This window comes from Poecile atricapillus, chromosome 22 (assembly GCF_030490865.1).
Source record: "Poecile atricapillus isolate bPoeAtr1 chromosome 22, bPoeAtr1.hap1, whole genome shotgun sequence".
NCBI classification, from domain to species: domain Eukaryota; kingdom Metazoa; phylum Chordata; class Aves; order Passeriformes; family Paridae; genus Poecile; species Poecile atricapillus.
This window is the reverse complement of record NC_081270.1, coordinates 2,380,971-2,405,076: the sequence shown is the minus strand read 5'-3', so window position 1 is coordinate 2,405,076 and position 24,106 is coordinate 2,380,971. Positions and strand designations below refer to the sequence as shown.

General features: G+C 49.4%; 1 protein-coding gene across 4 annotated transcripts; it reads left to right on the top strand.

Annotated features, from left to right (window-relative positions):
• Positions 1-1,624: 1,624 nt before the first annotated feature.
• Positions 1,625-24,010, top strand: LOC131587339 (Golgi integral membrane protein 4-like). 4 transcript variants are annotated; one of them, XM_058855085.1, is made up of 14 exons: positions 1,625-2,075; positions 6,316-6,390; positions 7,527-7,576; positions 9,111-9,164; positions 12,905-13,061; positions 14,566-14,648; positions 15,803-15,937; positions 16,042-16,293; positions 16,855-17,012; positions 19,897-20,090; positions 20,320-20,387; positions 20,814-20,978; positions 22,224-22,308; positions 23,328-23,843. In XM_058855085.1, exons 1-14 carry the CDS (start codon positions 1,889-1,891, stop codon positions 23,351-23,353), a joined length of 1,689 nt encoding a protein of 562 aa, XP_058711068.1. In that variant the 5' UTR covers positions 1,625-1,888; the 3' UTR covers positions 23,354-23,843. The 4 variants fall into 4 exon arrangements, with proteins under 4 accessions (XP_058711068.1, XP_058711067.1, XP_058711064.1 ...); XM_058855084.1 differs by having other exon boundaries at positions 1,626-2,075; positions 20,326-20,387; positions 22,224-22,295; positions 23,328-24,010; XM_058855081.1 differs by having other exon boundaries at positions 1,630-2,075; positions 22,224-22,295; positions 23,328-24,010.
• The last annotated feature ends 96 nt before the right edge of the window (positions 24,011-24,106 follow it).

Here is a 24,106-nt window from a genome sequence, read left to right as displayed (position 1 = left end):
TTGTGTAATCTGTCTGCTGCAGTGGAGTGTCTTGAACTGAATATCTGGGAATCAGCAATGAGGTTATCTGTGGTCCTACACACACGCAATCCATGGCAGACAAATGCTGCCGGGAAACCTCACATCGGTGCTACTCTGGTTTTCAGAAATAACTGCAATAATGAGTTAATTCATTAAGGAATGCCTGTAATGTTTAGTGGAAGCTGCACCCAGAGCCAGGACCGTCAGCCAAATCACCCCGTTTCCAGCAGGCTGAGTCTCACCCAAGGTTTGGCAGAACAAATCCACTAAATCCACTTAAAATGCTTGGGGTGGGGGAAATCCTACCATAAAAAAGTTACTTTGGATAAATCATATCCTTACAGGAATACTGTGCCTCAGTTTTCTTGACAACAAATGAGGGTGACAGAAGTGTCACTCAACTAATTCCCAGCAGTGCTGTAAAGCTCAATTAATTAACATTTATGAAACCACCATGCGCAATTCTTGGAGGCGAATTGCTGCTGAAGAACTGTTGTGATTGTTGCTTATTCCCCAGGCACCTGAAAGAGGGAACGTGGCAGAATTCCAGAAGAAATATCCTTGTGAGCTCAGACAAAAGATGAGCCAATCTAACAGTCAGGGTGTTGGTGCAGAGAAGATTCATTACAAACCTGGGGGTCTTAGATCTGAGCTCAGAATACAGGCAAGCCTCCAGGAGCTTTGTTTGTCCCATGAGGTACAAAACCATGGAATGGTTTGGGTTGGAAGGGACCTTTAAAGGTCATCTTGTACATCACACACCTGGGTAAAACCAGCTGGGCTCTGCCAGAAGAGAAGAGCCCACGTGGTGGGCATGTCCAAAACTCCTCGGAATCCCTCATTCCTGGAAGTGTCGAAGGCCGGGTTGGACAGGGCTTGGAGCACCCTGGGATTGTGGAAGGTGACCCTGCCCAATTCAGGGTAATGAGACAAGCTTTAAGATCCCTTCCAGTGCAAACCATTTGGAAAAAGCCAGACTCACAGCCTTCTCCTCATGCCGCCCTCCTGCCTTTACCAGCTCCTATTTTCCCGAGGAGAAACCACAGCTTTTAAGGAGCTCTCGTGAGGATGCTCTCCCGGTTAATCCATTCCTGTGTCTCTCATCCATCTCCCGTTAGCAACAGGTGCCGGCAGCTCGTTTGGAGCAGGGAACACCGGCACGACAGTGGTCCAGGTGATGCCTGGTCCCGGCGGTGGCAGAGGAAGGCGGACGGGACGCTGGTCCCTCGGGGGGGCGGCAGGGCTCGGGACTCTGTTGCCCCCCTCTGTCCCCCCCGGTCCCCGCAGCCCCTCCCGCCGCCGAGGGCGGACTCTCGGCCGCCGCAGCCCGGATGCTGCCGCCGCCGCCGCGTTCCTGGCCGTTCTCCCGGCCCCGCTGCCGCCACTTCCTCCAGGAGCTGCCGGCGGGGGAAGCCGCGGGGAGGGGGCCCAAGAGTTTCTCCTCCTCTCGCCGGGTTATTTTTTCCGGTGGCTGCTCCAGCGGGGGAGGTGGGAAGAGCCAAAGGCGGCGGTACCCCCTTCCCGCCCCCCCCCCTCCGCCGCAGCACATGGGAAGCAAAAGTTTTCCTCCTCCTGGTGCTCCTGCTCGGTGCCCCCCGCCGGCTGCCCTCGCCCCGCAGCCCCCCGGGCCGCCCCCCGGGCCGAGGATGCGGCAGCTCCTCTCGGACACCGATGCCTCGATGTACAGCGAGGAGTAGAGCCCGGCAGGAGCCTCTCCAGGGCTGGGAGGGAGCGAAGGCGAGCCTGCGATCGTATCTTCCGGAGGGATCTGCGAGTTTGCGGAGGAAAGGGGCTGTTGGGCGGAAAGAATCAGATGCTCTAACGTCGCCGGCGAGGCAGCGCTGCATCGCCGCGCTCCGGCCCCGCCATGGGCACCGGGATGTGCTCGAGGAGGCAGAAGGGGCTGATGCAGACCGCCTTCTGCCTGGCCACCGTGGCCTGCCTGACCTCCGGAGTTTTCCTCTACAACCACTTGCAGCAGAAGGTGCGGAACGCCGAAGCGCTGGCGCAGAAATACAAACAGCAGCAGGAAGCGCTGTCAGCCCAGCTCCAAGGTGAGTGACCGGCTCTGGAGGTGTCTGTGTGTACACACCCTGCCCCAGCTTCTGTCCCTCCCAGCCACGAGCAGGGTTCCCTGGAGACGTTCAGCTCTTGGCTTTAAAGATGCTGTTCCCGTTTCCTTTCCCCCCTATTTGGATGTCAGAAATTAGAGCAGCCTTGAGTCTGAATTTGCTGCTCGCAGCACAGGGGGATCGGCGAGCTCAGCTGCGTCACGTCTATTACATTTCTTCTCCCTTTGGCTGCAGATCTAAACCCCTGTCACGCGAAATGTGAGGCTGTGAAAACGCAGGGGCTACTCGGTCAGGCTCTGAGATGCGGCTCTGCTGTCTCTGCCCCGTGTGGAAGTGAGCAGAGAGGGAAGGGATCTTTGACTGAAGTTTGTTGTCACAGTCTGCTGCTGCCCACTGCCTTTGCAAGGCGATAAACCCACTTCTGTCTCGAGTGGTTGATCCGAGACTAAAAAAGTCGTGCCAGCATTTTAGGGCTGATGGATGCTGCAGAATTTATCTCCCTAAAAAGAGGGGAAGAGGAAGAGGAGGAAGAGGAGGAGGAAGAATTGGCTTTTCTGATCCCGCTGACCAGCACTTGGCGGAGACCGGAAGGCAAACACAGCGTGTGGATTCCTCCTCCCCGTCTCTCCCCTCGTGTGTCCTCTTTACATAAATGCCTCACTGTGGGAAAATAGGATTTTAGCCCACGGGGAGCTGTCGGCAGGGAAGGCTGAGGACACGCGGTTACCCCACCGCTGAACTCTCATCTCCTTTGTCCAGCCTATCATTCCAGCCTTGCTGGGCTAAGGCGACGTTTCTTGCAGCTGTCACAGGATTTGGAGACTCTGGAGGGATTTGCTGAGCTCCCCATGGAGAGGTTTGGTGGGGATCCCCTCGGGGTAGGCAGCACTTGGGATGTTTAATGCTGGAGGACGGGCTGCCTCTGGAGTGCCCCCAGAATGAATCGAGGTGGCCAAAAATTGTTCTTCTCAAGGTCAAGACATTATTTAACCCATTTGCTCCCACCCCCTAAGAAAGTCCGTTTAGATCACAGTGTTTATATGGGAACACTTCCCCAGATAAAATCAAATACAGGGTATCTGGCATGACCTTCCTGGACACGTCCAGGGATATTCTTCCTATGGCCTGGATTTCTGGGGCATTCTGCAGACCTGTGACTCGACATTTGCGTCTTTTAGGGTTACATCTTCTCCTGATGGTTCTGTGATGCAAATGGAGCTTCCCGCCAGGTGCCCAGGGCTGTGTGCTCTGTTTTCAGAGCGTGGGGGGTGTGTATGTTCCCCTCCAGGAAACAATATCCAATCAGCCTTGGGAATGGATCTGATGTGTGTTCAGGTTCAGTGCTGTTATCTCATGGTTTGGTTCCATTTTTCCTTGCTCCACAAGGTAATCAAACATGTACAGCTCAGCCCCAGCCACGATTCCCACCTGCATCCCAGGTTTGGGATGTGCAGAGATTAGCAGGGCAGAACTTACAGAACCCTCATTCCTTCCTGGTGTATCTCTTGCTCCTCTTGGAGAGAGGGGCTGCTTCTCCAGAGGATGACAGTGGCAGCCTCAGGGAGCCCCAGTTCTAGGAACAACAGGCCAACCACTGAGCCAAGCTCATATTTTTTCCACCCAAATATGTGTGACTGGCAGAGCTGCAGCCTGTTGCTTGGATTTCTAACCGCCTGTCAGTCCTCCCATCCCTAAATACAGTTGTTGCCATGGCTACCCTTTTTTATTTTGAGAAGACACTCACTTGTCCAACAGTTTTAATAAAGGCAAGGCTTCTTTTTGGATTTGGCTGCTGGGAGGAGCCTGGCATGGGGAAGATGGGAGTGATGCTCATGGGAGTCTGGCAGTGCAGCAGTGCCTGGCACATCTGGCTGTGGCTCTGGTGCTGTGGCTGCTCCCTGCAGTGCTCTGGGGACAAACCTGGGGCACTGGGCTCTGTCCCTGCACTTGTTGCATGACTTTAATTCCTGTGTCCTCTTCTGCACCTGGTCCTGCTTTTTCAGCAAGGGGTTTCATTGTTTTAGCAGCTCCTTTGGCAGCAGGTGAGGGTGCCTTAGAGCCGAGTCCTGGCTGGATTCCAGCTGGATTTAGACACTGACCACCCTCCATTCTCTCTTGTAGAAGCAAATTGTTCAAGACTTCCTGGCTCCCTGGCCTCAGGAACTGTGCAGTGCCAGTTGGGTCAGATGAGTTGTTGCTGTCTCTCACCACAAAGATGAGTAAAGAATCATAGAATTTTGGATTGTCCTGAGTTGGAAGGGACCCCCTGGGATCATCAAAGTCCAACTGCTCGTCCTAAACACCCCGAGGTGCTGAGATGCTGCTGTGTGCAGTGCTGACCTCCTGCTCTGTGTGAAGCTAAACCCACTTTCTCTCGGCTCTGGGGACCTGTAGGAAAGGCAGGAGAGATTAAAACTTTATTTTCTAGTCACTGGAGGTTACTTCAGTTTATCTGACTTACAAAAGCAGGGTCAGGGAGAGCCAGATTTTGTGCTGTAAAATTCTGAATCAACAGCCTGTGAACTGGAGCTGTCCCTGAAGCCTTCCCTGTTCTGGGAAGATCCTTAGGATCCTTAGGATCTGTGGCTGTGGGTGTTAACACAGCCCATTGCTGGTGGGAAGTTCCCATCACATCAAAGCCTTGCCTTCAGGAGCTCTGCTAGATCAGACTGCAAGGAAGTCAGACGTGAGAGCGTCAGAAAGTGAGTGCCCAGGGTTCCCAAATCCTGTGTGAAGCGGCTGATGTTCTCAAGCTGACAGTTCCCTTGGACAAGGCTTTTCTAGCATGGAGGGAAGAAGCACCCATGGCCCTTCTTGTGCTCAGCTGGGGAGGCCCTCAGGGTGACATCTGAGCGATCTGTTGGGAAAAGTGCTCCTAAAAATAAAGCTATCACGGAGGAGACACTTGGACAGCTGCAGAGATGGGCTTGCTGCTTAGCAGACGGAAACATCCTTCCAGGTTGAAACCACTGCTGGAATGGTTTGGACAATGTGGTTCAGAAGGAAGTCTGAGTGGAGTGGCCCAGTCCAGGGGAAGCATCTTCATCACTGGGATGTCTGTGTGTTCACAAAGACAAGGAAGGATTCAGCCTGGCTCAGCTATGGTTCTGCCCCTTGCTGCCCCTTGAGGAAAGTCAGAAAGGACAGAGGAATTTGCTGTTCCAGCATGACCTGAGTGGAGCTGTCAGGGTCCACAAATCCACTTGGAGTGAGAGAATGAGTCACTTGGGGCTCTTGGCTTGCCAAGATTTCAGCAGGGAATGGATTAGCACTGGTTTCATGCACCCCACTGCCTGAATTTTCCTGGAGACTATGAGTTATGGCACAACTGACCCCCAAAAGTCTTGTCTCTGCAGGCATCTTGGATCTGGGAGGTTGCTTTCATCGCCTCTCCCTCTGAGTGCTGCCCAGTGTTATCCTGGCCCATCTGAGGGCATGAGAAGCCTGTTGGAGCTGAGTGTGGTGGCATTCACACATCAGAGTGGATTCGTCACTATCCATCAGGAGGCTTCTCTGGCACTTCCATTTGTCATATGGCTGCTCAGTGTAACATGACGGTCGTAGGTGGGGAGACAAAGATCTACGACTTGTGCCCTCGGTGTTCATGAGAAAAAACAGCCCCATTTATTATTCAGAACTCACTTAAATTTCTTGGGTTAGACAGCCATTGGCTGATACTTCTCTCCCTGCCCAACGTCCTGGCCAGTGGTGTGCAGTGGTTCAGACATGAATTAGGCTAGCTAAATTAGATTTGTGTTATGGCTAGATTAGATCTGTATTATGTCTAGGTTTACTTTGTCCAGTCCAGACCAGCTGCACTGTGACACTACTGCAACAGCTCAGCCCTCTCTGTTCTTAGTTTCGTGTGTGGCCTGGGTTGTGGAAGGGGAAAAAATCTCTCCTGCATGGTGCTGATGCACTTCCAGAACAGGTGACTCTGGCTGTTTGAGCCTGGCAGGCACTTGTCCCACAAAAGCACAGTTTAGCCACTGATCACTAAAGCATCTCTTGCACATCGTAGCTTGAGCTTGAAAGCAAAACCTGAGTGCAAATACTCCCAATTTGTGGGTGAGACTGAAGTGTGTTATATCAGGAATATCCATGGTCTGCAGCCCAAATGTCCCCTCCCTGCTCCAGGTAGGAGAATAATTTCCAGGTAGGAAAGATATGTGGGGCTAAATTTGAGGTTTGTGTCATGCTCTGCCTCTCTCTGTTCCCACAGTGGTGTACGAGCACCGGTCCCGGCTGGAGCGATCCCTGCAGAAGGAGCGAGGGGAGCACAAGAAGACAAAGGAAGGTGAGTCCCAGGCAAAGCCCCAGCTGTCCCCAAAGCCTCTCCTGCCTCAGTGGCTGTCCCTGGGTGGAATTTGGGAACAGTGAAGCAACGTGCCTGTGGGCAGAGGGTGCTGGCAGGTGGGTTGTGTTCTCTCCTACTCCTACATTTGTCCTCAGGCCAGTCTGTGAGTAACAGCCCTCCTGTTGTGGTGTTTGAACACTTCAAGTGGTGACGAAACCTGGCACTGGACCATGTTTTTTCCTTGGAAAGATGTCAGCTTTCTCCCAAAAGTGAACTGAAGATGCTGAGCTCTACAGGTGCTCAGTGGTAGCAGCATCACTGGACAATGCAGGCTGCCAGGTCCTGCAGAGCTGGTGCTCAGGATGAGACACAAACATGCAGGGCCTTTTAAGACCATGGAATACAGCAGGAAGCAGAAAGCCCAACTCATGATGAACTCATGTGCCTTTCAGCAGAGTGCTGTGCTTGGGTGTCAGGCCCCTCTGCCCCGGATTGTTGTTGGCAACTTAATAAATTGGGTTTTATCTTTAAAAGTGGTGTGTGGTGTGGCATCCCTGCTCCTCACTCCAGCATGCTCTGTGCTTCTGGGTGCTGTATCCAGCATACAGGTTTGGCTGCAGTTCTGTGGCTGCCTGGCTGAGGCAGAACTTGCATTTCTGTGCTGCCTCTTTAATTAATTTGTTGAGGAAATGAAGCATTCTTATACATGTTACCTTGTCGTGGGGTGTTCCTGTTTTAAGAAGCTGGCACAGATGAGATCAGCACATGAGTTTGGGTCTCACAGCAACTTTGGTTCCCCTTTTCCTGACTCATCTCTCATTTCAGAGTACCTCAAAAAGTTATTCAGCTTCCTTGACATCAAGCTGCAGCTTTTTGTTTGTGAGGTAGGAGACCATCAATGCACTTGCCTATGGAATGGCAAAGGAAGGGCATTTTTTGGGTAGACAACTCTTATGAAAAATGGAAGGGGCATGCAATGGTCTCCCGGCAGCATCTGCATTCCAGTTTATTGACTGGCAGGCTTTTGCTCAGCAAGGGGCTGAGTTCCTTCTTCCCTCCCCACCCTCTGCAAAATCCAAACCAGATCCTTGTCAAATTCCAGCTCATTAAACTGTCTCCTTTTCTCCCATTTCTAGATTTTTTAGTGTACAAGTTAGAAGCTCAGGAAGCTCTCAACAAGGAGAAGGTAGGTGTGGTTTGTCCCATGCTGTCTGTGGGACAATAGCAAATATTTTTTCTGATGCCACCAGGGTCGTGAGGCCACTGGAAGGCTCCGTCTGTGTGTGGCACAGGCTGAACTTTGGCTGACTCCTCTGCTCAAGGAGTGAGGATTTACTCCATCTCAGGGAAAGGGCTGTAGTTGTTCTGCCTGTTCTCCCAGGTGTGACAGCCAAGGAGATGATTCCCAGCTCCTGGTGTGACAGGGGAATTGTGAATTCCATGGGACAGAAGAGGCTGAATGCAAGGCTCATCATGGGAAGAAAGGCCATGGTGGTGCTGGGCAAAGCATATCCATTGTTTTCTGTCTCTAGGGATTGTCAGATGATTTTCACCAGCCTGTGGACTCCCCACCTCAGTGACGAAAAGGATTCTTCAGTGAGGGCTGGGAAGAAATGCATCCCTGGGATACAGTCTGTCACATTCACTCAAGTTATCAGGCTGGCTTTATTCCTTTCCCAGAGCATCTGTGGATGAGATGTTGGAGAAGGGGAATCACTTTTAGGCTGCTCCTCTGTGGGTGAATGTCAGCCTGTGACAGAAAAATATCTGAATTTTTTTTAATGGTGGGCAACTCCCTTGCAATTTGGGCTCATTTGCTGGGGATACTTCAGACTGTATTGAGTATTTATTGAGTATTTATCATATTAAATTGGGGGTTGTAGTGGCAGTCTCTGCATGGCCCGTCATTTGCACTTCATGATGCTGCTTCCTTTTGCTCTGAAGTGCCCAAACCCTGACGCCAGCAGATGCTTTGTGAACCTGCCTGTGCTGGGACTGTACCCTCTCAGGTGGCACTGCTGTCCTGGGGACAAAGCCTTTGGGCACAGCGGGTGGTGACTCCACACCTGCTGTGAGGGGATGATATTTCTGAGGTGAAAAATGGCACCCTGGGGACACAGAGGAAGGGGGTGACCCTTGGTGAGCCTGAGCTGAGCTGTTGGAGTGACACAGACCCCTCTGGAGGGGTGAATCCCTCTCTGTTGCTGCTTTGTGCTAGCTGAGCTCTGTTTGGTTGCTCTGCCTGAGTACAGAGTTTGCCTGAGGCTCACTCCATTGCCTAGTGATCCTTTTTTTTTTTCTTTTTTTTTTTCCTTTTTGTGGAAACACTGCAGTTTCGGTGTGTGGGTGACAGCCTGAGCTCTGCTGCCTTCTCTTCCTCCCCCTCAGCTGCTGCCAGGAGAGCTCAGCCTTGCGGGAAGGGGTTCACTGCACGAATCTCCTTCAGCACCAGGCCTTGCCTGGACAAAATCCTGAGGGCTTTCCCTGAGGGCTGGAGAAAACCACTCAAAATGTGAATTAACCACACAATTAATAAATTGCTTGGGAAATGTTCTTTGAAAATGTTCTTTGAGAAAATGTTCTTTTCCTGCCTTGCATGTTCTGCTCGTCCCCAAGGTGGGCTGGTCCCAGTCCCTCCCTGAGGGTGTGAATTTGGGCAGGTGCTTCTGTGTGGGTTTTTCTGGACTCTAATGGCACTGCTGGATCTTTTTTCTCCCCAGCAAGACTCCATGAACAGATACGGAGCCCTCAGTTCCCAGCACAAGATCCTGAAGGTAAGGAAGGTTTCGCTGCTGTGTTCTTAGGGATGGAAAATCCTAAGATTCCTGCGCTTGGTGAGATCCATGTTGATCCACTTTCCTCCCTGACTGTTCAGGTCCAGGGCAGTTCCCTGTTGATTCTGTCTCAGGTTACAGCTCTCACCCACACCTTGTTTCAATAGCAGCCTTTCTGCACTTTTATCATTCAGGGTTTTGCTGGTTTTCTGGGTCTCGGTGTGAAAATGGGTTTATTCATTAGAGCTCACCCTTTGGGCTTGTACAAAATATTCCAGTCCATGGAAGAGGCTCAGAGCAGGGCAGCTTGTAGCATTTTATAGCATTTTATAGCATTTTATAGCTTATCACCTGCTCTACATCTGTATCTTGATGTTCAATTTTGCTTTTGTTGGAGCAGCACAACTGGGGGCTGCTGGGATGGTTTTTTTTTTAAACGTTTTTAGTCTAAACCTTGGCAGTGAAATGCTAATTTAACTCTGGAATGGAGAAAGAGGGCTGGGTTCCAGCTGCCCTTAGCACCCCTGGGCTGGATTTCTTGAACTAAGCTGGACCTCCAGCTGCCTGGCTTTTGGATTCCAGCTTGGGGAAAAGGGAGAAGTTCTGTCTCTTGGGTATTCTTCAGCACTGTGGATTCTGGGAACACTCTGCAACAGCAACATTCCTCTTCATAGCAACTGCAGGCTGAGCAGAATGCTCTGCTTTGCTTCTCTCAAGGGGACACTCAGAGCTTTTTTTTGTCTCCTGGCTCCCTTTCTCTTGCTTCCTTTTATTGGAGGGGTGGGGAAAAAAAACAACCCCAACCATCTAGGTTTTTTTTAAACTCCATTTCCAGCTGCTGAAAGACAAAACCAGCCCTTGGGACTGTGGGAGATTTCAACCCACCCCACCCCCACCCCAAGCCTGAAAAAGCACTTTTTAGCCCATTATGAGGCTCTGGGTGACATTTCTGTCACTGCAGCCCAGGCAAAAATGTTTCCCAGTGTAACTGGCTTGCTCAGGAGGAAGATTGCTGCCAGGAATGTCATCACCTGGGAAATGGGACCTGTCATACTGAACAGAAGCAGCTGGGCTGGAGGTCCCAAACATTGCCAAAGGGTTCCATGAAGCCACAGCAGCACGTCTGGCTTTGGTGTTCCTGGCCACGGCTGTCACCCTGGTGCGCTCTGGTCCTCCCTTAATGTCTGATTCAAATCTGGCACAGCCCCTCAGAGGGGCTTGACTTTGCCTAAAAATAGCATCAGTTGCCTGTGTCTGGGTTCCTGCTGGGGCCAGGCTTTGTGTTACAAAGTCCTTTTTTCTTCTTGAGTGGAGATGAAAATGTTTGGCTGCCATCACTCTGCAGGAGGCATCCTGGCATTCCCTGCAGCAGGCCAAGGAATTCTGGTGTGGACTTCCTGAGGCTGTTGGAACATGAAAAATTATGTGCGGCCTTCCTCTGCTTTGGGTTAAACATCCAGGTTATTGATTCCACTTTGTCTAGTTGCTGTCCACAAAGTTGCTCTTAAATCAAGGCAGAAATACCTGGGTTTGAGGTGCTGTTATTGCCTTCTTCACCTTCACCTGATCGTTTCTGCCTTTGGGAGAGAGGTCTGAAACATCTCAGGCACTTCCTGCTGTTTAAACAGCAGAAGGAAGGTGGGAGGGAAGAACTTGCTGCTCTGAGTGAAAGAACTCCTGATTTTTGGGAGATGAGCTGACTTGGGAATAATGATTTCCACAAACTGCAGTGTGAGGGACCCAGAAATGCCAGGACAAGATGTCATGTCACCCCTCACCCCAGCTGCACTAAACATCATTTACACAACATCCATGTGCTGTATCCTGCAGGTGCTGCTTGACTGAGTGAGACAACAGGACTGGGAGGTGGAGAAGGGAATCTTCTCACTCAGAAGGACATGAGAGGTCCCTGGGCTCCTCAGGATACTGGCCTTGGTGGAACTGACTGGATCAGGAATGTTCTGCTTGCAGATAATTAAATTCTCTGATTAATAATCCCATGTGGGCTGTTCCAGCCCTCCTGTCTGCAGCAGCTTTGGATTCCTGTTGGAGTTTTGCCCCCTCTGGTCCCAGTCCTCAGAAAGCAGCTGGGAGTGGGAATGCTCCCTGAGCTGGACAAGCAGCAGCCTTGGGTGCTGTGTGAGACCTTGGTTGAGGCATGTGTCTCCCTTCCCAGCTCCTGGTGCTGTCAGAGGATGAAAATTTCCTCCCTTCCTCCTGCCTGGGAGCAATCTGGCAACACAAATTATGCACATCACCTCACAGGCAGAATATAGTTGAGAAATTAATTGGCCTGAGCTGATGAGAACTGAAAATTCCTTGGATTTTACAGGAGCTACTTGTTTAAATCAAACCTCACTAATGTTGTGGTTTCTGAGATGTTTGGTATCAAAATTATTTTAGGGAACTGGTTCCTCTGCAGTGCTTTCTGCTAGGGGCTCAGATGAGCGCTCAAAGTACCTTTGAAAGCCGAAGCGGGAATCTTCTGTTCTCTTTATTTTCCTTTCAGATCTTGTGATCTGGTTAACCTGACATCCTTGTTCTGTCTCTGGGACCCCTCCATCTTTTCTTCTGCACTGCCTGTGTTTTTGGAGCACAGCTACATCTCTTTTAATGGAAGATAATTGCTTCAGGAGGAATGCCTGGGCCACAGACACTTTGTTTTCTGGGAGATAAATGCAAGCATTGATAGCATTTAGAGGTTTTTAAAAAAAGAAGAATATTTTTTAAATTTTATTTTTCCCCCCAGGAAGCCTCACTGAAATGGCTGCCTGAATCCTGATGGTGTGGCAGGGCCAGGGTTCACCTGAGAGCCACTCAATCTGCATACATAATTGGTGTTGACAAACTGTGGAAGGAATCTCTCTGTGGGTTACCATGGGAACAACAACAACAAAAAAAAAAACCAAAGGAGGTGAATTCTGGTTCAGCAGATCTGAGTAAAAGGATGTTTCTGCGTGTTTTCTGCAAGAGGGGAGGGGAGAAGAGAGCAGCTTTCCACCTCACTTCTATCTGGTGAATTCTTGACCTGCTTGAAATAGTCTGTGGTCTTGTGAGAGTCTTGTTACCCTGGAATTTGATGCCTGCGAGCCCCATGGTGCTGTGGGGAACATGGGCTCTGTCAGGATCCCTGCAGAAGCTCTCGGTCCTGTCAGAGCAGCTCTGAGGGGTGGCTTGGAGAACTTCCAGGCTGTTGGGAAGCAAACCAAGCAGAGGGTGTCCAGGTGTGTGTCCAACACCTGAGGAAGGTCATGGGCATTCGACCCTCTTCAAAGGTGATTATTCCCACCCTGCATTGTGCAGGCTGGGATTCCATGGAAAGGAGCAGGGAATGTCCTTTAGAGGTCTGGGAAGTCTGGGAAAGCCCTTGGATTTGTGTTTCACAGGTGTTTGGTTTGATACCAGCAAATTTCATGGCCTGCACTGCAATGGATTCCTGAAGGAGCAGCTCCTGGCCTTGTCCCAGAAAGGGACTTGCCACCAATTCTGCCTCCAGCTTACTGGCTCCCAAGGAAATCCCCAGAACCTCCTCCCAAAAGCAGAGTTTAACTGGCATTTTACATCTTCCCCTGGACCACTGAACACAGAGAATGCTTGATTATACTTGGGATTTCTGGCTGCCTCACTGGAGGAACAAACATTTCTCCTGCCCCCTCAAGCAACTGATTAAACAGACACACTTGGCAATACTCAATTACTCCCCTAGAACTGACTCTAAGCCGCCTTCTTCTTCTCTCCAGAACCAGCACGATGATGTCAAGAAGCAGCTGCTGGACCTGCAGCTGCAGCACAACAGCCTGAAACTGGAGCACCGTAAGAGCCTGGAGACCCACAGCCAGAAATTCACCCAGCTGCAGCAGGAGAAGGACAGCGAGGTCACCAACCTGCAGGGTGAGGGTAATAAAAACTCAAAAAACACCAGGCTGAGGAAGGACTGGGATCAAGAGAGCAGAGATTCCTCTGTAAGCCCCCAAAAACACCCCCAGGAACAATTTTGTATGACGATGTGCAGTGTCTTGGAGCACTGTCCTGCCTCAGGTGGTGCTGCTGGAACAAATCCTGCAAATTCTGACATTTAAGCTTGAGAGCAAAATGAAACACACTTTTTTTAATGAATGACGTAGGTCTGTAAAATGCAGTTTAATAGTGTGAGTGTTGCAGGTAATGCTGATCCCTTTAATTCCCAAAGGGTAGTTTTTATTCAGTTGCTGTTTAATTACATTGTGGGGCTTTTAGGATTTGCATCTGTTCCTACCTGATGAGGTCTGGAACGTCAGAATCTGCTTGTGGATGTTTGGATTTCTTTCCCTCTGCTCAGCAAAGCACAGTATAATATCTGACGAGCTTTTGGGTTAGAGAGGGGGAAATTGAGGACAAATAAATGAAATCTAAGTATTTGATTGTCTGTGTTCCTGAAATACACATAGTTAGAGGGGAATGGAGGGGTTTTTGTTAGATTGGCTTTCAGTGAGTTCCATTCTCAATTTGATGTCAACCCTCACTGCAAGGCAACAGCATGGCACCCAACCTCAGTGGAAAAATGTGTTGTCCCAGGGCTGAATATAAAGAAAATAAACCCTGTAATCAGAAATATCTGTAATTTTGAGTCTTGTGTGCTATACAGCCCACCACAGAGACCATCCAGTCATGGAAAAATTCCCATCCCAGCCCACATTGCAACTGTGTGTTCAGAGAAACCCTGGTGCCTCCTGTCCTGGGGGTGTTCTGAGAGATCCAGGATCCAAAATCAGGCTGGCATTTTGGGACACAGCCTTTCCTTTCTGTCGGAGGGTACACGATGGTCCCCAGACCTCAGCACATCGCATGTCTTGGTGCTGCAGTGCTCAGGAGCGTGAAAAGAGTTTGAAAAAGCTCTTTTTCAAGCTCCAACCTGGAGGCTGCAGGCACAACTGTTCCTTAAAAGCTCAGGAATAAACGTGCCTGAGGACAAAGCTGTCCCATGGTTATTTTCTCTAAGTGGGTCGTGGGTTTTTTTTTGTTTGTACCATCAAGAAGCAGCTTCTCTGTGCAGGAGGAGGGAATCTGTGGGCTCAGAAGAGCTGGCAAACCCTTCCTGGGGCTCTTCCTTAACCTCCCAGTTCCCCCAGGAAGGGGCAGTAACTCCCTGCTCCCCCTTCTCTTCAGCTGCAAGGGGGACGGGAAATAAAAAAGCATTATCTGAGTCCTGTGGCAAACACAGCAAGAGCCTGAGCTGAGAGCAGGAGGTAGGAAAGACTCTGGAGAGAAGGAATTCTTGGGAGTGCTGGAAGGAATGGTGAGTAGGTTTGTAATTCCTGGGCTTGGAGAGATCTGTGAGGTCAGGAGAAATCGATGGTGAGAAAGGGAGATGCCACACTTGAAAAAACTTTCTCTTTTAAGCAAATTTCTTCTTCTCCTGCAGACACTGTGTTTAAACTCAGAGAAGAGAGCAAGCTCCTCAGGAAGGCCCACCAGGAGGTTCACTCCCAGCTCCTCAATGCCCAGGTAACCACCTGGGGTCCGCATCCAGATATTCTCTAAATAATAAATCCAGTTTCCAGCTGTATTCCAGGGTGGTGAGTTGCCTAAAATGGTGTTGGTAGTGTAGATCCACTCTGGAAAATTCTCCAGCCTGGAGTCTATCCCAGCAGCTGAAAATACAGATTTTCTGCACAAAGCCTCTGAATTCCCAACTGTGGAATGTCTCCCCACATTCCAGATACTTCCAAGTGATGCTTGGATGGGTACAAGTTTTGCAGCCATCTGGGTTGTCCTGACTGGAAGTTTCCTACAAATTAATATCCCAGGAACCCTTCTTGGCTGGCTTTTCCTCGTTCCTTTTGTGTTTGCTTTGCTGAGAGGTTTTGTTGGTGTTTGTTTTGTTTTTAATGTTAATTTTAAGGTCACATTTCATGGGGAAGAACTGAAAATCAACAAAGCCTACTCAGGAATTAATTTCCTGCTAAACTTTGCTTGCTGCTTGGAAGCTTTCCTACTCTGCCCAGTCCCTAATTTGGTCCATTGCCAGGTACCCTGGCAAGCACATGAAAAAGATCTCCCCCTTTCAATTTCCTATAAATAACAAGGGTGGAAATGAGGAGCTTTTCTGAGTGGCTTTTTCAAGTCCTACTTTTCAGGGCTGTAGATGAAAGAGAGAGATGGGTTGCATTCGCTCACCCAGTCCAGGAGAATCGATTTTCCTTCGTCTTGCAAAGTAAATTGGATTGTCAAGTAGGATTATGCCAATTACTGTCAGCCCTGCTGGGATGAGCACATCCAGGGGGAAATGCCTCCACTGGAAGGAAATCAGGTGATCTGGAGGTAGAGGAGGAGAGGGAGGCACAGCTAAGAGCAGGATACGATCCTTGTGCAAAGGCAGGAGTTAATCCATGGCTCCTGCACTGAACAGCATCAGGAAAAGAATCAATGCAGCAGCTCAGGGTAGAAGTGCAATAAAATGAGAGGCAAGACTGGAAAAGCGGCAAGATAGAAATCTGGGTTTGTCATTAATGGCTGTGAATTTTCTCCAATTTTCATATGCATAAAATACGCATTTTCTTCAAAATGCACCTCTGCCAGACAAATAAGGAGTGGCTGTTCCCAGCAGGGATATGTTAAACTCCATGTGAGGTTTCTCTGTGTCTTTCTCCTCCCCTCAGGCCCAAATGGAAGAGTTCAGGCAGCTCAAGGAAGCTCTCCAGAAGATGCCAGGCTTGAGAGGAGGAGGAGGAGCTGGGAAGGGGCAGCAGCCCCTGGTGCCAGCCAGCAGCCAGCTGCAGCTGGGGAGACAGAAGGTGTGGTACTCCCAGGAAAACCCAGGGATAAGCATTCTTCAAGGCTGGTGGAGCTTTAAGATAACAAAGCTGAGTTTGCTCTTGTCTTCCTTCCTTCCTTGCAGTCTTTCCAGGCCAACCAGGAGAACCATCCCACGCTGCCCTCAGCGGTGCCCAGTGCTCAGCAGCTGGCAGGACAGGGATCTTCCAGCCATGATGGCCCCAGGCCACAGCCACATGTGCCCTTCAGTCAGCCAGCCCCAGCACAGGGTGCCAATTCACTGCCAGAGGCCGTGCCAGCCTGGCCAGTGCAGCATGGGGACAGCCACGTGGTCAGGTTCACCCGCACCATGAACAGCTTGCCCAACGGGAACCCAGTAGGTTCTGCACTGCTTTGGTGTGGCCTTGGCTTGTGAAGGCTCTGAATTCTGGTGTTTGTGGTGTGGTGCATGTGAGCAGTGCTGGCCTCAGGTTTAACACACTGAGTTGGTGGTTTTGTGGCCAGGCTCAGGGGAGTGGGTTCTTCAGCCAAGGCTGCAAAGAATAAATCATCAAAGCAGCCCCCCTGGCCTCCTGGGGTGATTGAGGGAGTTATGGACAGCAAATCTCTTAAAAAAAAGACAGTAATTGCAGCATGGCTGGACTTTAATTACAGTAATGTCGATGTGGGAGAGGTATTTTAGAGGCGGTTTTGTTGTTCCTCTTTTCTTGGAGATTCACCTACCCCAGATAAACTCGGGTAATGTACGATCTGAATTATTCCTTTTTGGCTGTGCTAAAGGAGGAGTCTTCTACTGCAGGGTGGGCAGGTGGGCTGTAGATTTTTTTTGAAGCATTTCAAGATGTTTATTCTTTGATAAAGGATTTTGTGGCCCATAAACCTGTCCAGATTTGGTGGTGTTTGCCATCCCAGGTGCCTACATGTGTCTCCTGTGCAGGATGTGAAGATGGTGATGCGCATCCAGGTGCGAAGCCATGAGGAAAGCCAGGCTCCTGGGCTGTCCCTGGCTGATCCAGGACAACCCTCTCTAGCAGAAAAGCCTCCAGTACCAGACAACCACCACTCAGCAGGGATCAGACAAATGCAAATGCAAAGGTTGGTGACACAAAACTCTTCCACTCTCAGCTTTTGGGGTGAAAATGCCCAAAAGGAGCATCACAGGTCTCTCTGATCTTTATTGTGGGTTTGCTTGAAAAATGGTTGGAGGAACAGCCTTTTTTTGGTGTGTTACTGGTATTGGTAGAATTCCTGGGAGCCTGGCAGGGCCCAGGATCCAGTGGATGCTGTACAGACACTGGGGAAACCATTTGTTGTCTCAGCAGCCCTGGCAGGAGACTGTTCTGTTCTGCAAAAGGAAGAAAATGTCTCTGTCTGGCTGCAATTCATCAAAGCCTGGCCACAATCCAAAAAGTGGCTCTGAAAATAGTGCTTCCTCCTTTAATTTATTTATCCCCTGTGTGTGTGCAGGTTGTGTCTGTTCGGTTTACTGGAGCAAACAGGATTTCATTTCTGTTTTATCTGTAGACGAAACTTCTGGATTTCATTCTAGACTCAGCCCGTTCCTGCCCTTTCTTCTGTTCTATTTTTGTCTGATCACTTAACCTGTGGCCTTTCCAGGGCAGAAACTGTGCTTTGATTATTTCTTTAAATGGCCACATCCTCCCCAAAGTGCTGTGATAAGTCACTTCTGCAGGGACCACAGCAGGAACAGCCCAGGGGATATTGTGGTTGTGATGCCTTTTCTGGAGTCCCTAAAAACAGAGGCCAGACAAAATTAAGAGAATAAAAAGCAGTTCTATTTATGGAAGGGCCTTCAGGTGCATTTAGGACAGACAAAACCACCCAAAATGGACCACGGCTCATGGGTTTTTATACTTTTATAAATTTGGTCCATTTGCAGATTGGCGGTTAATCCTCCAATTCCAGCTTCAGGTAATGAAGGAATTTACCCCAGGTTTGCTGCCCCAAACTCACTTTTGTTTCCATCTCTCAGGCCTGGGGCAGTGAGGTGTCCTTGATTCCCAGGCCCGGAGAGGAATTGTTGTGTCTGCCCAAAATGGGAATGCAGCAGCTCACACTGTGCGTGGAGTGTAGAGTTCTGCACTGTGAAAATGAGGTTCACTCTCCTGTTAAATTTGAAAAGGTTTAATAAAGACAATAGGAAACATAAAATAAAGAGTAACAGCCAGATGCCTTGGCACACTGCAAAGAGCACACCTGGTATCTTTGGAACACTCCTTTTATCCCATTCTGCTGTAGGGGTTTAATGCATATTCAAACTTTTCCAAGAAGTATTTTGCATGGCCACACCCTGGGTCTGCCTTTTTAGAACATGCGTCCTAGAAGTTTAATTTCTCTTTATCATATTTTTATTTGGGCTGGGGTTCTTTCTTCTACAGGCAGTCAGTGTTGATAGCAGCCTGGGCCCCATCATCTGTTCCCTGGAGGTTATCTTGATTTGTACAAGACAGGACCTAGCCCTAATGTCCAAAAATCTTCTTGACCTATGCCTAAAAGTTGCTAGCAGGAGAAAAAGAAAAAGACATAGCAAAAGCATATAACATAGAACATTCATCTTAATATTTGTGAAAAGCCAATATCACAGTATGGATTTATAGCATGCACTAAAGAACTGCAGGGTTACAAACAGATGAAAAATAGAAAAGCTGAAATGCTAAGGCATCAGTTGTTGCAGGCAGGGCCTGGTGTGGGCCTGGTGTGGGTGTGGCTGAGGGCTGTGATGGCAGAATGGCCTTTCTTCACCACACTGAGCCCAGCCAGGCTCCTGTCACTTCACATGAGGCAGAAAACCGCATTGATTTGTTTGGCAAGGGATTTCAGTGAGGACAGGGATCCTGAGGTGTTTGGTTTTGCTTTTCCTGGAGCTATCACCAAGGAGTTACAGAGCAGTTGGAGTTACAAGACTCCAGATCACCAAGGAGTTACACAGTCTGTTCTTGATATGGGCTGAGATTTGTGATAAAGAGCACAGAACCCAACCCTGCCAGAGCCAAGAGCAACTCGAGGCTGCAGCAGAGCACAAGGGGGGCACACATCCAGGAATTACTGCCCTGGGAGGCTCTGACCAGTGAGTTCCAGATCAGCTCTTGCTGATGGCCAACCTGCTTTTCGATGATTTTATAATGGGAAAATCTGAGCTGAGGGTTGGGTAGTGATTCTTCTCACTGAAGGGTTTGTGTGCTGACTTAAAGAGCCTCTAAAGTTAAAGTCACTTGTCCTTTCCAGTAATTAGAAACTGAAATGTCTTAAGCAAACTTTTAAATCTCATTTGTTTGTGTGCTGGCTTAAAGAGCTGCTAAAGTTAAGGCCATTTGTCCTTTCCAAAAGTTAAAAAACTGAAATGTCTTTAAAAAGTTTTTAAATTTCATGTAGAGGATAGGCTGTAGCAAGCAGTGAGCCTGCTTGGAATTTGCTGTAACTTACTGGGGTTAAAAGGTTTTGCTTCACTTATTTTTGCGTCCCTGTCAATGGGATTTCATCCCTTCTTTGCTTCTGAAGCTGCCCCTGACTAAGGCTATTGAGGTATTTGGGAAGCATTCATTTTAATTTAGTATCATCTTCATTTTCCATTAAGTTGGAACAATGAAGAGGACTTGTGGTTTCAATATTTTTAAACAATTAGATGTGCGTGTTTGGGTATGTGGGAGTCATGAGTAAGAACCTGTTTAGAATTGGAATTTATTGCTATGTGGATGTCATTGTCATATGAATAATACTAAGGGAGTTCTACAATAAATTGTATTTACAAAGCAGAACTTATTTCTTACCATGTGGCATATTAAATGTTCTTTTTCAAGCAGATATCACAGTAATTAATACAATATGCTAGTTTTGACTAAAAAAAAGTTAAATTAGGCCAAACTTCTGCATGTGTTGGAGTATAGTTTTTCTCTGCTTGCCATTATGAAATGGTTTTATGGAATATTTACTGAGGCAGGGGGGTTCTGTTTGGTTGCAGCTGGAAGGACCTCGTTAGCAAGGTGAATGCCCAGATGGACGAGGAACAAGCACATAGGTACTCCAAGGACCTTCAGTTTGCCCCCAAGGCTGGGCAGAAGGTACAGAGAGGCAGCCCCCAGCCCCCCAGCCCGAGGAGAGGGGCAGAGCAGGCAGCAGAGAAGGAGAGGGTGGATGAGGAGGAGCTGGAAATGGGTACGGAAATGGTTTCCTTTATGGTATTTCTCTGCACACATACACAGAGCATTGGCTGCGCCGAGCAGGTTGACATAAAGCACAAAACTGCTGGCAGTGGCTTTAAGGAGACCCCACTGACTGTCCCTGTCCCTGTCCCTGTCCCTGTCCCTGTCCCTGTCCCTGTCCCTGTCCCTGTCCCTGTCCCTGTCCCTGTCCCTGTCCCTGTCCCTGTCCCTGTCCCTGGCAGATGCAGGAGTGATCAACAGGGAGGAGAACATGCACTCACAGAAAGAGGCCGTAGTCCAGGAGCCCATGGTGAGTAACAACAGCATCACAAATCCACTCCAAGGGTTGGAAGGGACCTTAAAGTTCATCTCATCCTCCTTCCAGCCATGGGCAGGGACACCTTCCACTGTCCCAGCGTGCTCCAAGCCCCATCCAACCTGGCTGTGAAAAGTTTTCATCTTTTCATCCTGCCATGTTTCACCTGGATGCAACTCTGGCTTGGAATAAGAGTCCAATAAGTCAATAATTGCCCAGAATTTTCTGTCATGTGCAGCTCCAATCTCCTTGGGTCTGGAGGGATAACAAAGACTGTTTTGGGTTTTTTTAACAAGTACTAAAAGGCTTGGAGAGGTGCAACGAAGTGTTCCAGGCCAGCGCTTCTTGCTGGGGAAAGCACCTTTCTGCCTCCTGAGGAAATATCCTGTAAGCTATTCACAAGAGGCTTTTCTTGTCCAGATGCCAGTTGATGCTGCAGATCCTGCCCAGGACCCCAATAACCAAGGTGAGGATGAGTTTGAGGAGGCTGAGCTGGAGAGACCTGACTTTGAAGAGAAGATGGGAGGCTCAGAGAAGTTTAAGGAGCCCAGCGTTAAAGAAGAGTTGAAGGAGAAACCACCAAAGGTGACTGACTGGGGACAACCAGCAGGACCAGGGAGGGATCCTCAGCTGGGGATGGGTGGGCAGAGAGCTTAAGGACTGAAAGGGAAACATCAGATTCCTGGATGGATCCATAATCCCACTGCGAGGATGTGACAGGCAGGAGAAAGCTCTCTGGCAGGCTGGTCAAAACCAACCTATTTTTTCTTCCACTGGCTGTAATGAAGCTTGAAATTTACATTTCATAGGACTTTTTGGTTCTTTGTTTTGCTTCTGTTTGTGCTTCCTACCAGTACAAGCAGCTGTGCAACTCCAGCTCTGGGGCAGAGTGGAGCAGAATAAGCAAAGGTGACAGAATTTAGGAAACTATCTTTTAGCCATGTACCAGAGCTTGCTCTGGCCTCATCCTCTCTGCTTGTTGAAGTCCCCCCTGGCACTTAAAGTGCCCTTAGGGATGGAGAGATGTGGAATAGGGGACGGCTCACTCCCAGCTGTTCCTGCAGAGGGGCTTTTTCAGGTACTTTTCATGCACTTGGGACCAGAACCAGAGACAATAATCTGAGTCTCTGCTCGAGTTCTGGTCAGTGCAGCCCTGTCCAAGGCTCCTGGCAGCAATGACAACACGTGAGAGTTCTGTCTCCTTGCCTGCCTCCTTGCAGATGGAATCCATTTATTTCACAAAGTGTTTCTTGCTGCCTGAAGCCACTCTGTATCAGGGAAATGTTCATTTGTTTTGACAAGCAGCTGAACATTGCCTGTTTTAAAAAAGGAGTGTTTTATCTGTCAGGGTCTAAAATCATGATTAACAGTGGGATTAAGAAAGAAAAAACTAAATCCAGGCCAAGGAAATCAAATGAGAGATGCTGACACCAGCAGAGCAACACCTCCTTGAGATTAGTGAAAATGTGGAAAGAATTAGTGACATAAATACCTAGCTTTCAGATCTGGCTCTGCTTGTGCTCCCCAAAGCTCTACACTAAATAACTCAAAGTTTTCCAGAGTCCTGGGGCTTGAGGCAACAGCCCTGGGGCCCTCCTGCTGCAGGAGAGACATCCTTCTCCACGTGGAAGGAGCTGCTAGAAGGTGGGAAAAGAGACTGGATGGAAAAAATAAACGGAGTTTGTGTTGCCTGACTGTCCCTCTGCTCCCCCTGATTCCTGATCCAGCCCTGACTTCCAGAGCTGGGGCTCTCATCCAGGGAGCTGTGTCCCTGGCAGGGAATAGGAGCAGGCTGGGGCACTCTCAACCATGCCTGGCTGTGTTTTTCAGGATGCTGCCAGACCTCCCAAGCCCAGGGAAGACCCACTGGAGGACTACCAAGAAGATCAGGAGCAAGAAATTGTACGACACCAAGGTTCTTCCTCTTTCCCCCTCTGCTGTGGTGTCACCTGGGTGTGTTGGCAGCCAGGAGCTGGGGAGGACTCAGCTTTTAGGGAGCCGGATGTGAGCAGGGACTCCAGGTCTGCTTCTGCCTGCTCAGTGAGGTCTCCAGAATGAACCTGGAGACCACTGCTCCCTTTTTCAGGTGTTCAGAGCACCCTTTGTGCTCTTTGTCCCCTCCTTCTTTCTGTCTGCATCTAACTGCAGCAGTTGAGCTGTGGGATGCTTCCCAAACAGCAACTGTGATGAATCGCAGGCTGTGCCAGTGCAACAAGGCCAGAGCAATGTTTTTCAAGCATGAGCTAGAGAGGTTCACCCTGGTACCTTCTGGCTCACAGATAGAAATGAACCCTCTTCCAGTCTCATTCATTCCCTCCCTGCCCTTTGTGAGTGGCTCCAGAGGATTTTTTCTGCAGTTTCCCCAGGACTGCTGAGGAGCTGAGGGTTTGGGCTGCCTGCTGGAAATGGAGTAGGGAAATAGGGGGTAGGCAGAGCAGCGTTGGTGTCAGGTCTCTTTTCCCTGGGTGAATCCAGGCCTCTTGTAGGTCTGCAATGGATGGTTGGAGCTAAAACCATCCATGGAGGCTTTGCTGGCTGCTGCATGTCCTGGGTGGGGTTTGTGACACAGTTTTAAATGTGGTGGATGTAAAATGTCAGCTCCTCATATCTGCTCTTCATATCTGCCCCTCATTCTGCTCTTCATGCAGCAGAGGCAACAGGCTGAGATGTCAAAGTTGAATTGTACTGCCAAGATATTAAATGTGCTTAAAACACCTTGTCTGATCATGGTGACACCTCTGTGTCCTGCCAGTGACACCTAAAGGTGCCTGGCAAAGGTGGGTTCTTCCCTATTTTCCCAGGTTTCTAAAGCTGGGCTGGTTTGTTGGAACAGTTCTGCTTAGGGACAGTATAGTGAGCTGTTATTTAGGGTCTCCCTTTCCAGCATTTCCTTTTTGCTGATTTTTTCTTCCTGGCTGTTCCCTGTACCCCTAGGAGGATCATGGAGGGGAGGTGGATGACACTGATGACCTGGAGCTTGTCCAAGAGCGGAAGGACCGTGGGTGAATGCAGGGAGCTGGTGGCAAGAAGGATGACTACTTCTGAGAGATGCTTCAGAAAATTGGGATACTCCAGGAATAAGGGGATGGGAACTCCTCCTGGGAACTGGCCCCTGAATGAAACACTGCCCAGAACAAAGGCAGGAGGAGGGAACTCTCTGCAGGCCCTTGCAGGGGGTTTGCAGAGGATAATTCCATGTTGGTGTGGGGCCACTGCTGACTCCCAAGTGATTCTCAGACTGGGAACAATCTTACCCTGCTGCTTTTCTTAGAAGCACTCTTTGATTTACTGTGTTCTTCACCCTCTTGTTTTCCACATCCCCTTTCAAAGCTGGAGAGGGGTTTTTTGATTGGTTTTGGGGGATATTTTTTACCCCCCTGGGCAGTGGAGGGATGCCTGAGCTAGTCCCTGGACTCACTCAACTGATCTCTAATACAAAGGAATCTGTCTTCATAAATTATTTTGCTCAGTAGTGTTTCTTTAACACACCCTTTGCTCCACTCTTAGTAGGGTGGGGAGGGAATCAGAGGAAATTTCCTGTTCTTTGCCTGGAGCTGTGCAAGAGCACCCACCATGGCCAGCAGTGGGAGTGTGTGTGTGGATGTAAACACCTGCAGCCCCTTTCTGGTGCAGAGGCCCTCCAGAGACTCGGAGCAGATCCTTGGTGAGTTCTCCTTGCCTTGCCTTTGAGCTGGGACATTCTTGCTGGGCTC

Excerpts from the sequence above, each read along its gene's own strand:
- LOC131587339 (XM_058855081.1), top strand. The coding sequence starts at position 1,889 with ATGGGCACCGGGATGTGCTCGAGGAGGCAGAAGGGGCTGATGCAGACC. Across the intron at positions 15,938-16,041 it reads TGCAGCTGGGGAGACAGAAG|TCTTTCCAGGCCAACCAGGA; the intron begins GTGTGGTACTCC and ends CCTTCCTTGCAG. Across the intron at positions 22,296-23,327 it reads AAGATCAGGAGCAAGAAATT|GAGGATCATGGAGGGGAGGT; the intron begins GTACGACACCAA and ends CTGTACCCCTAG.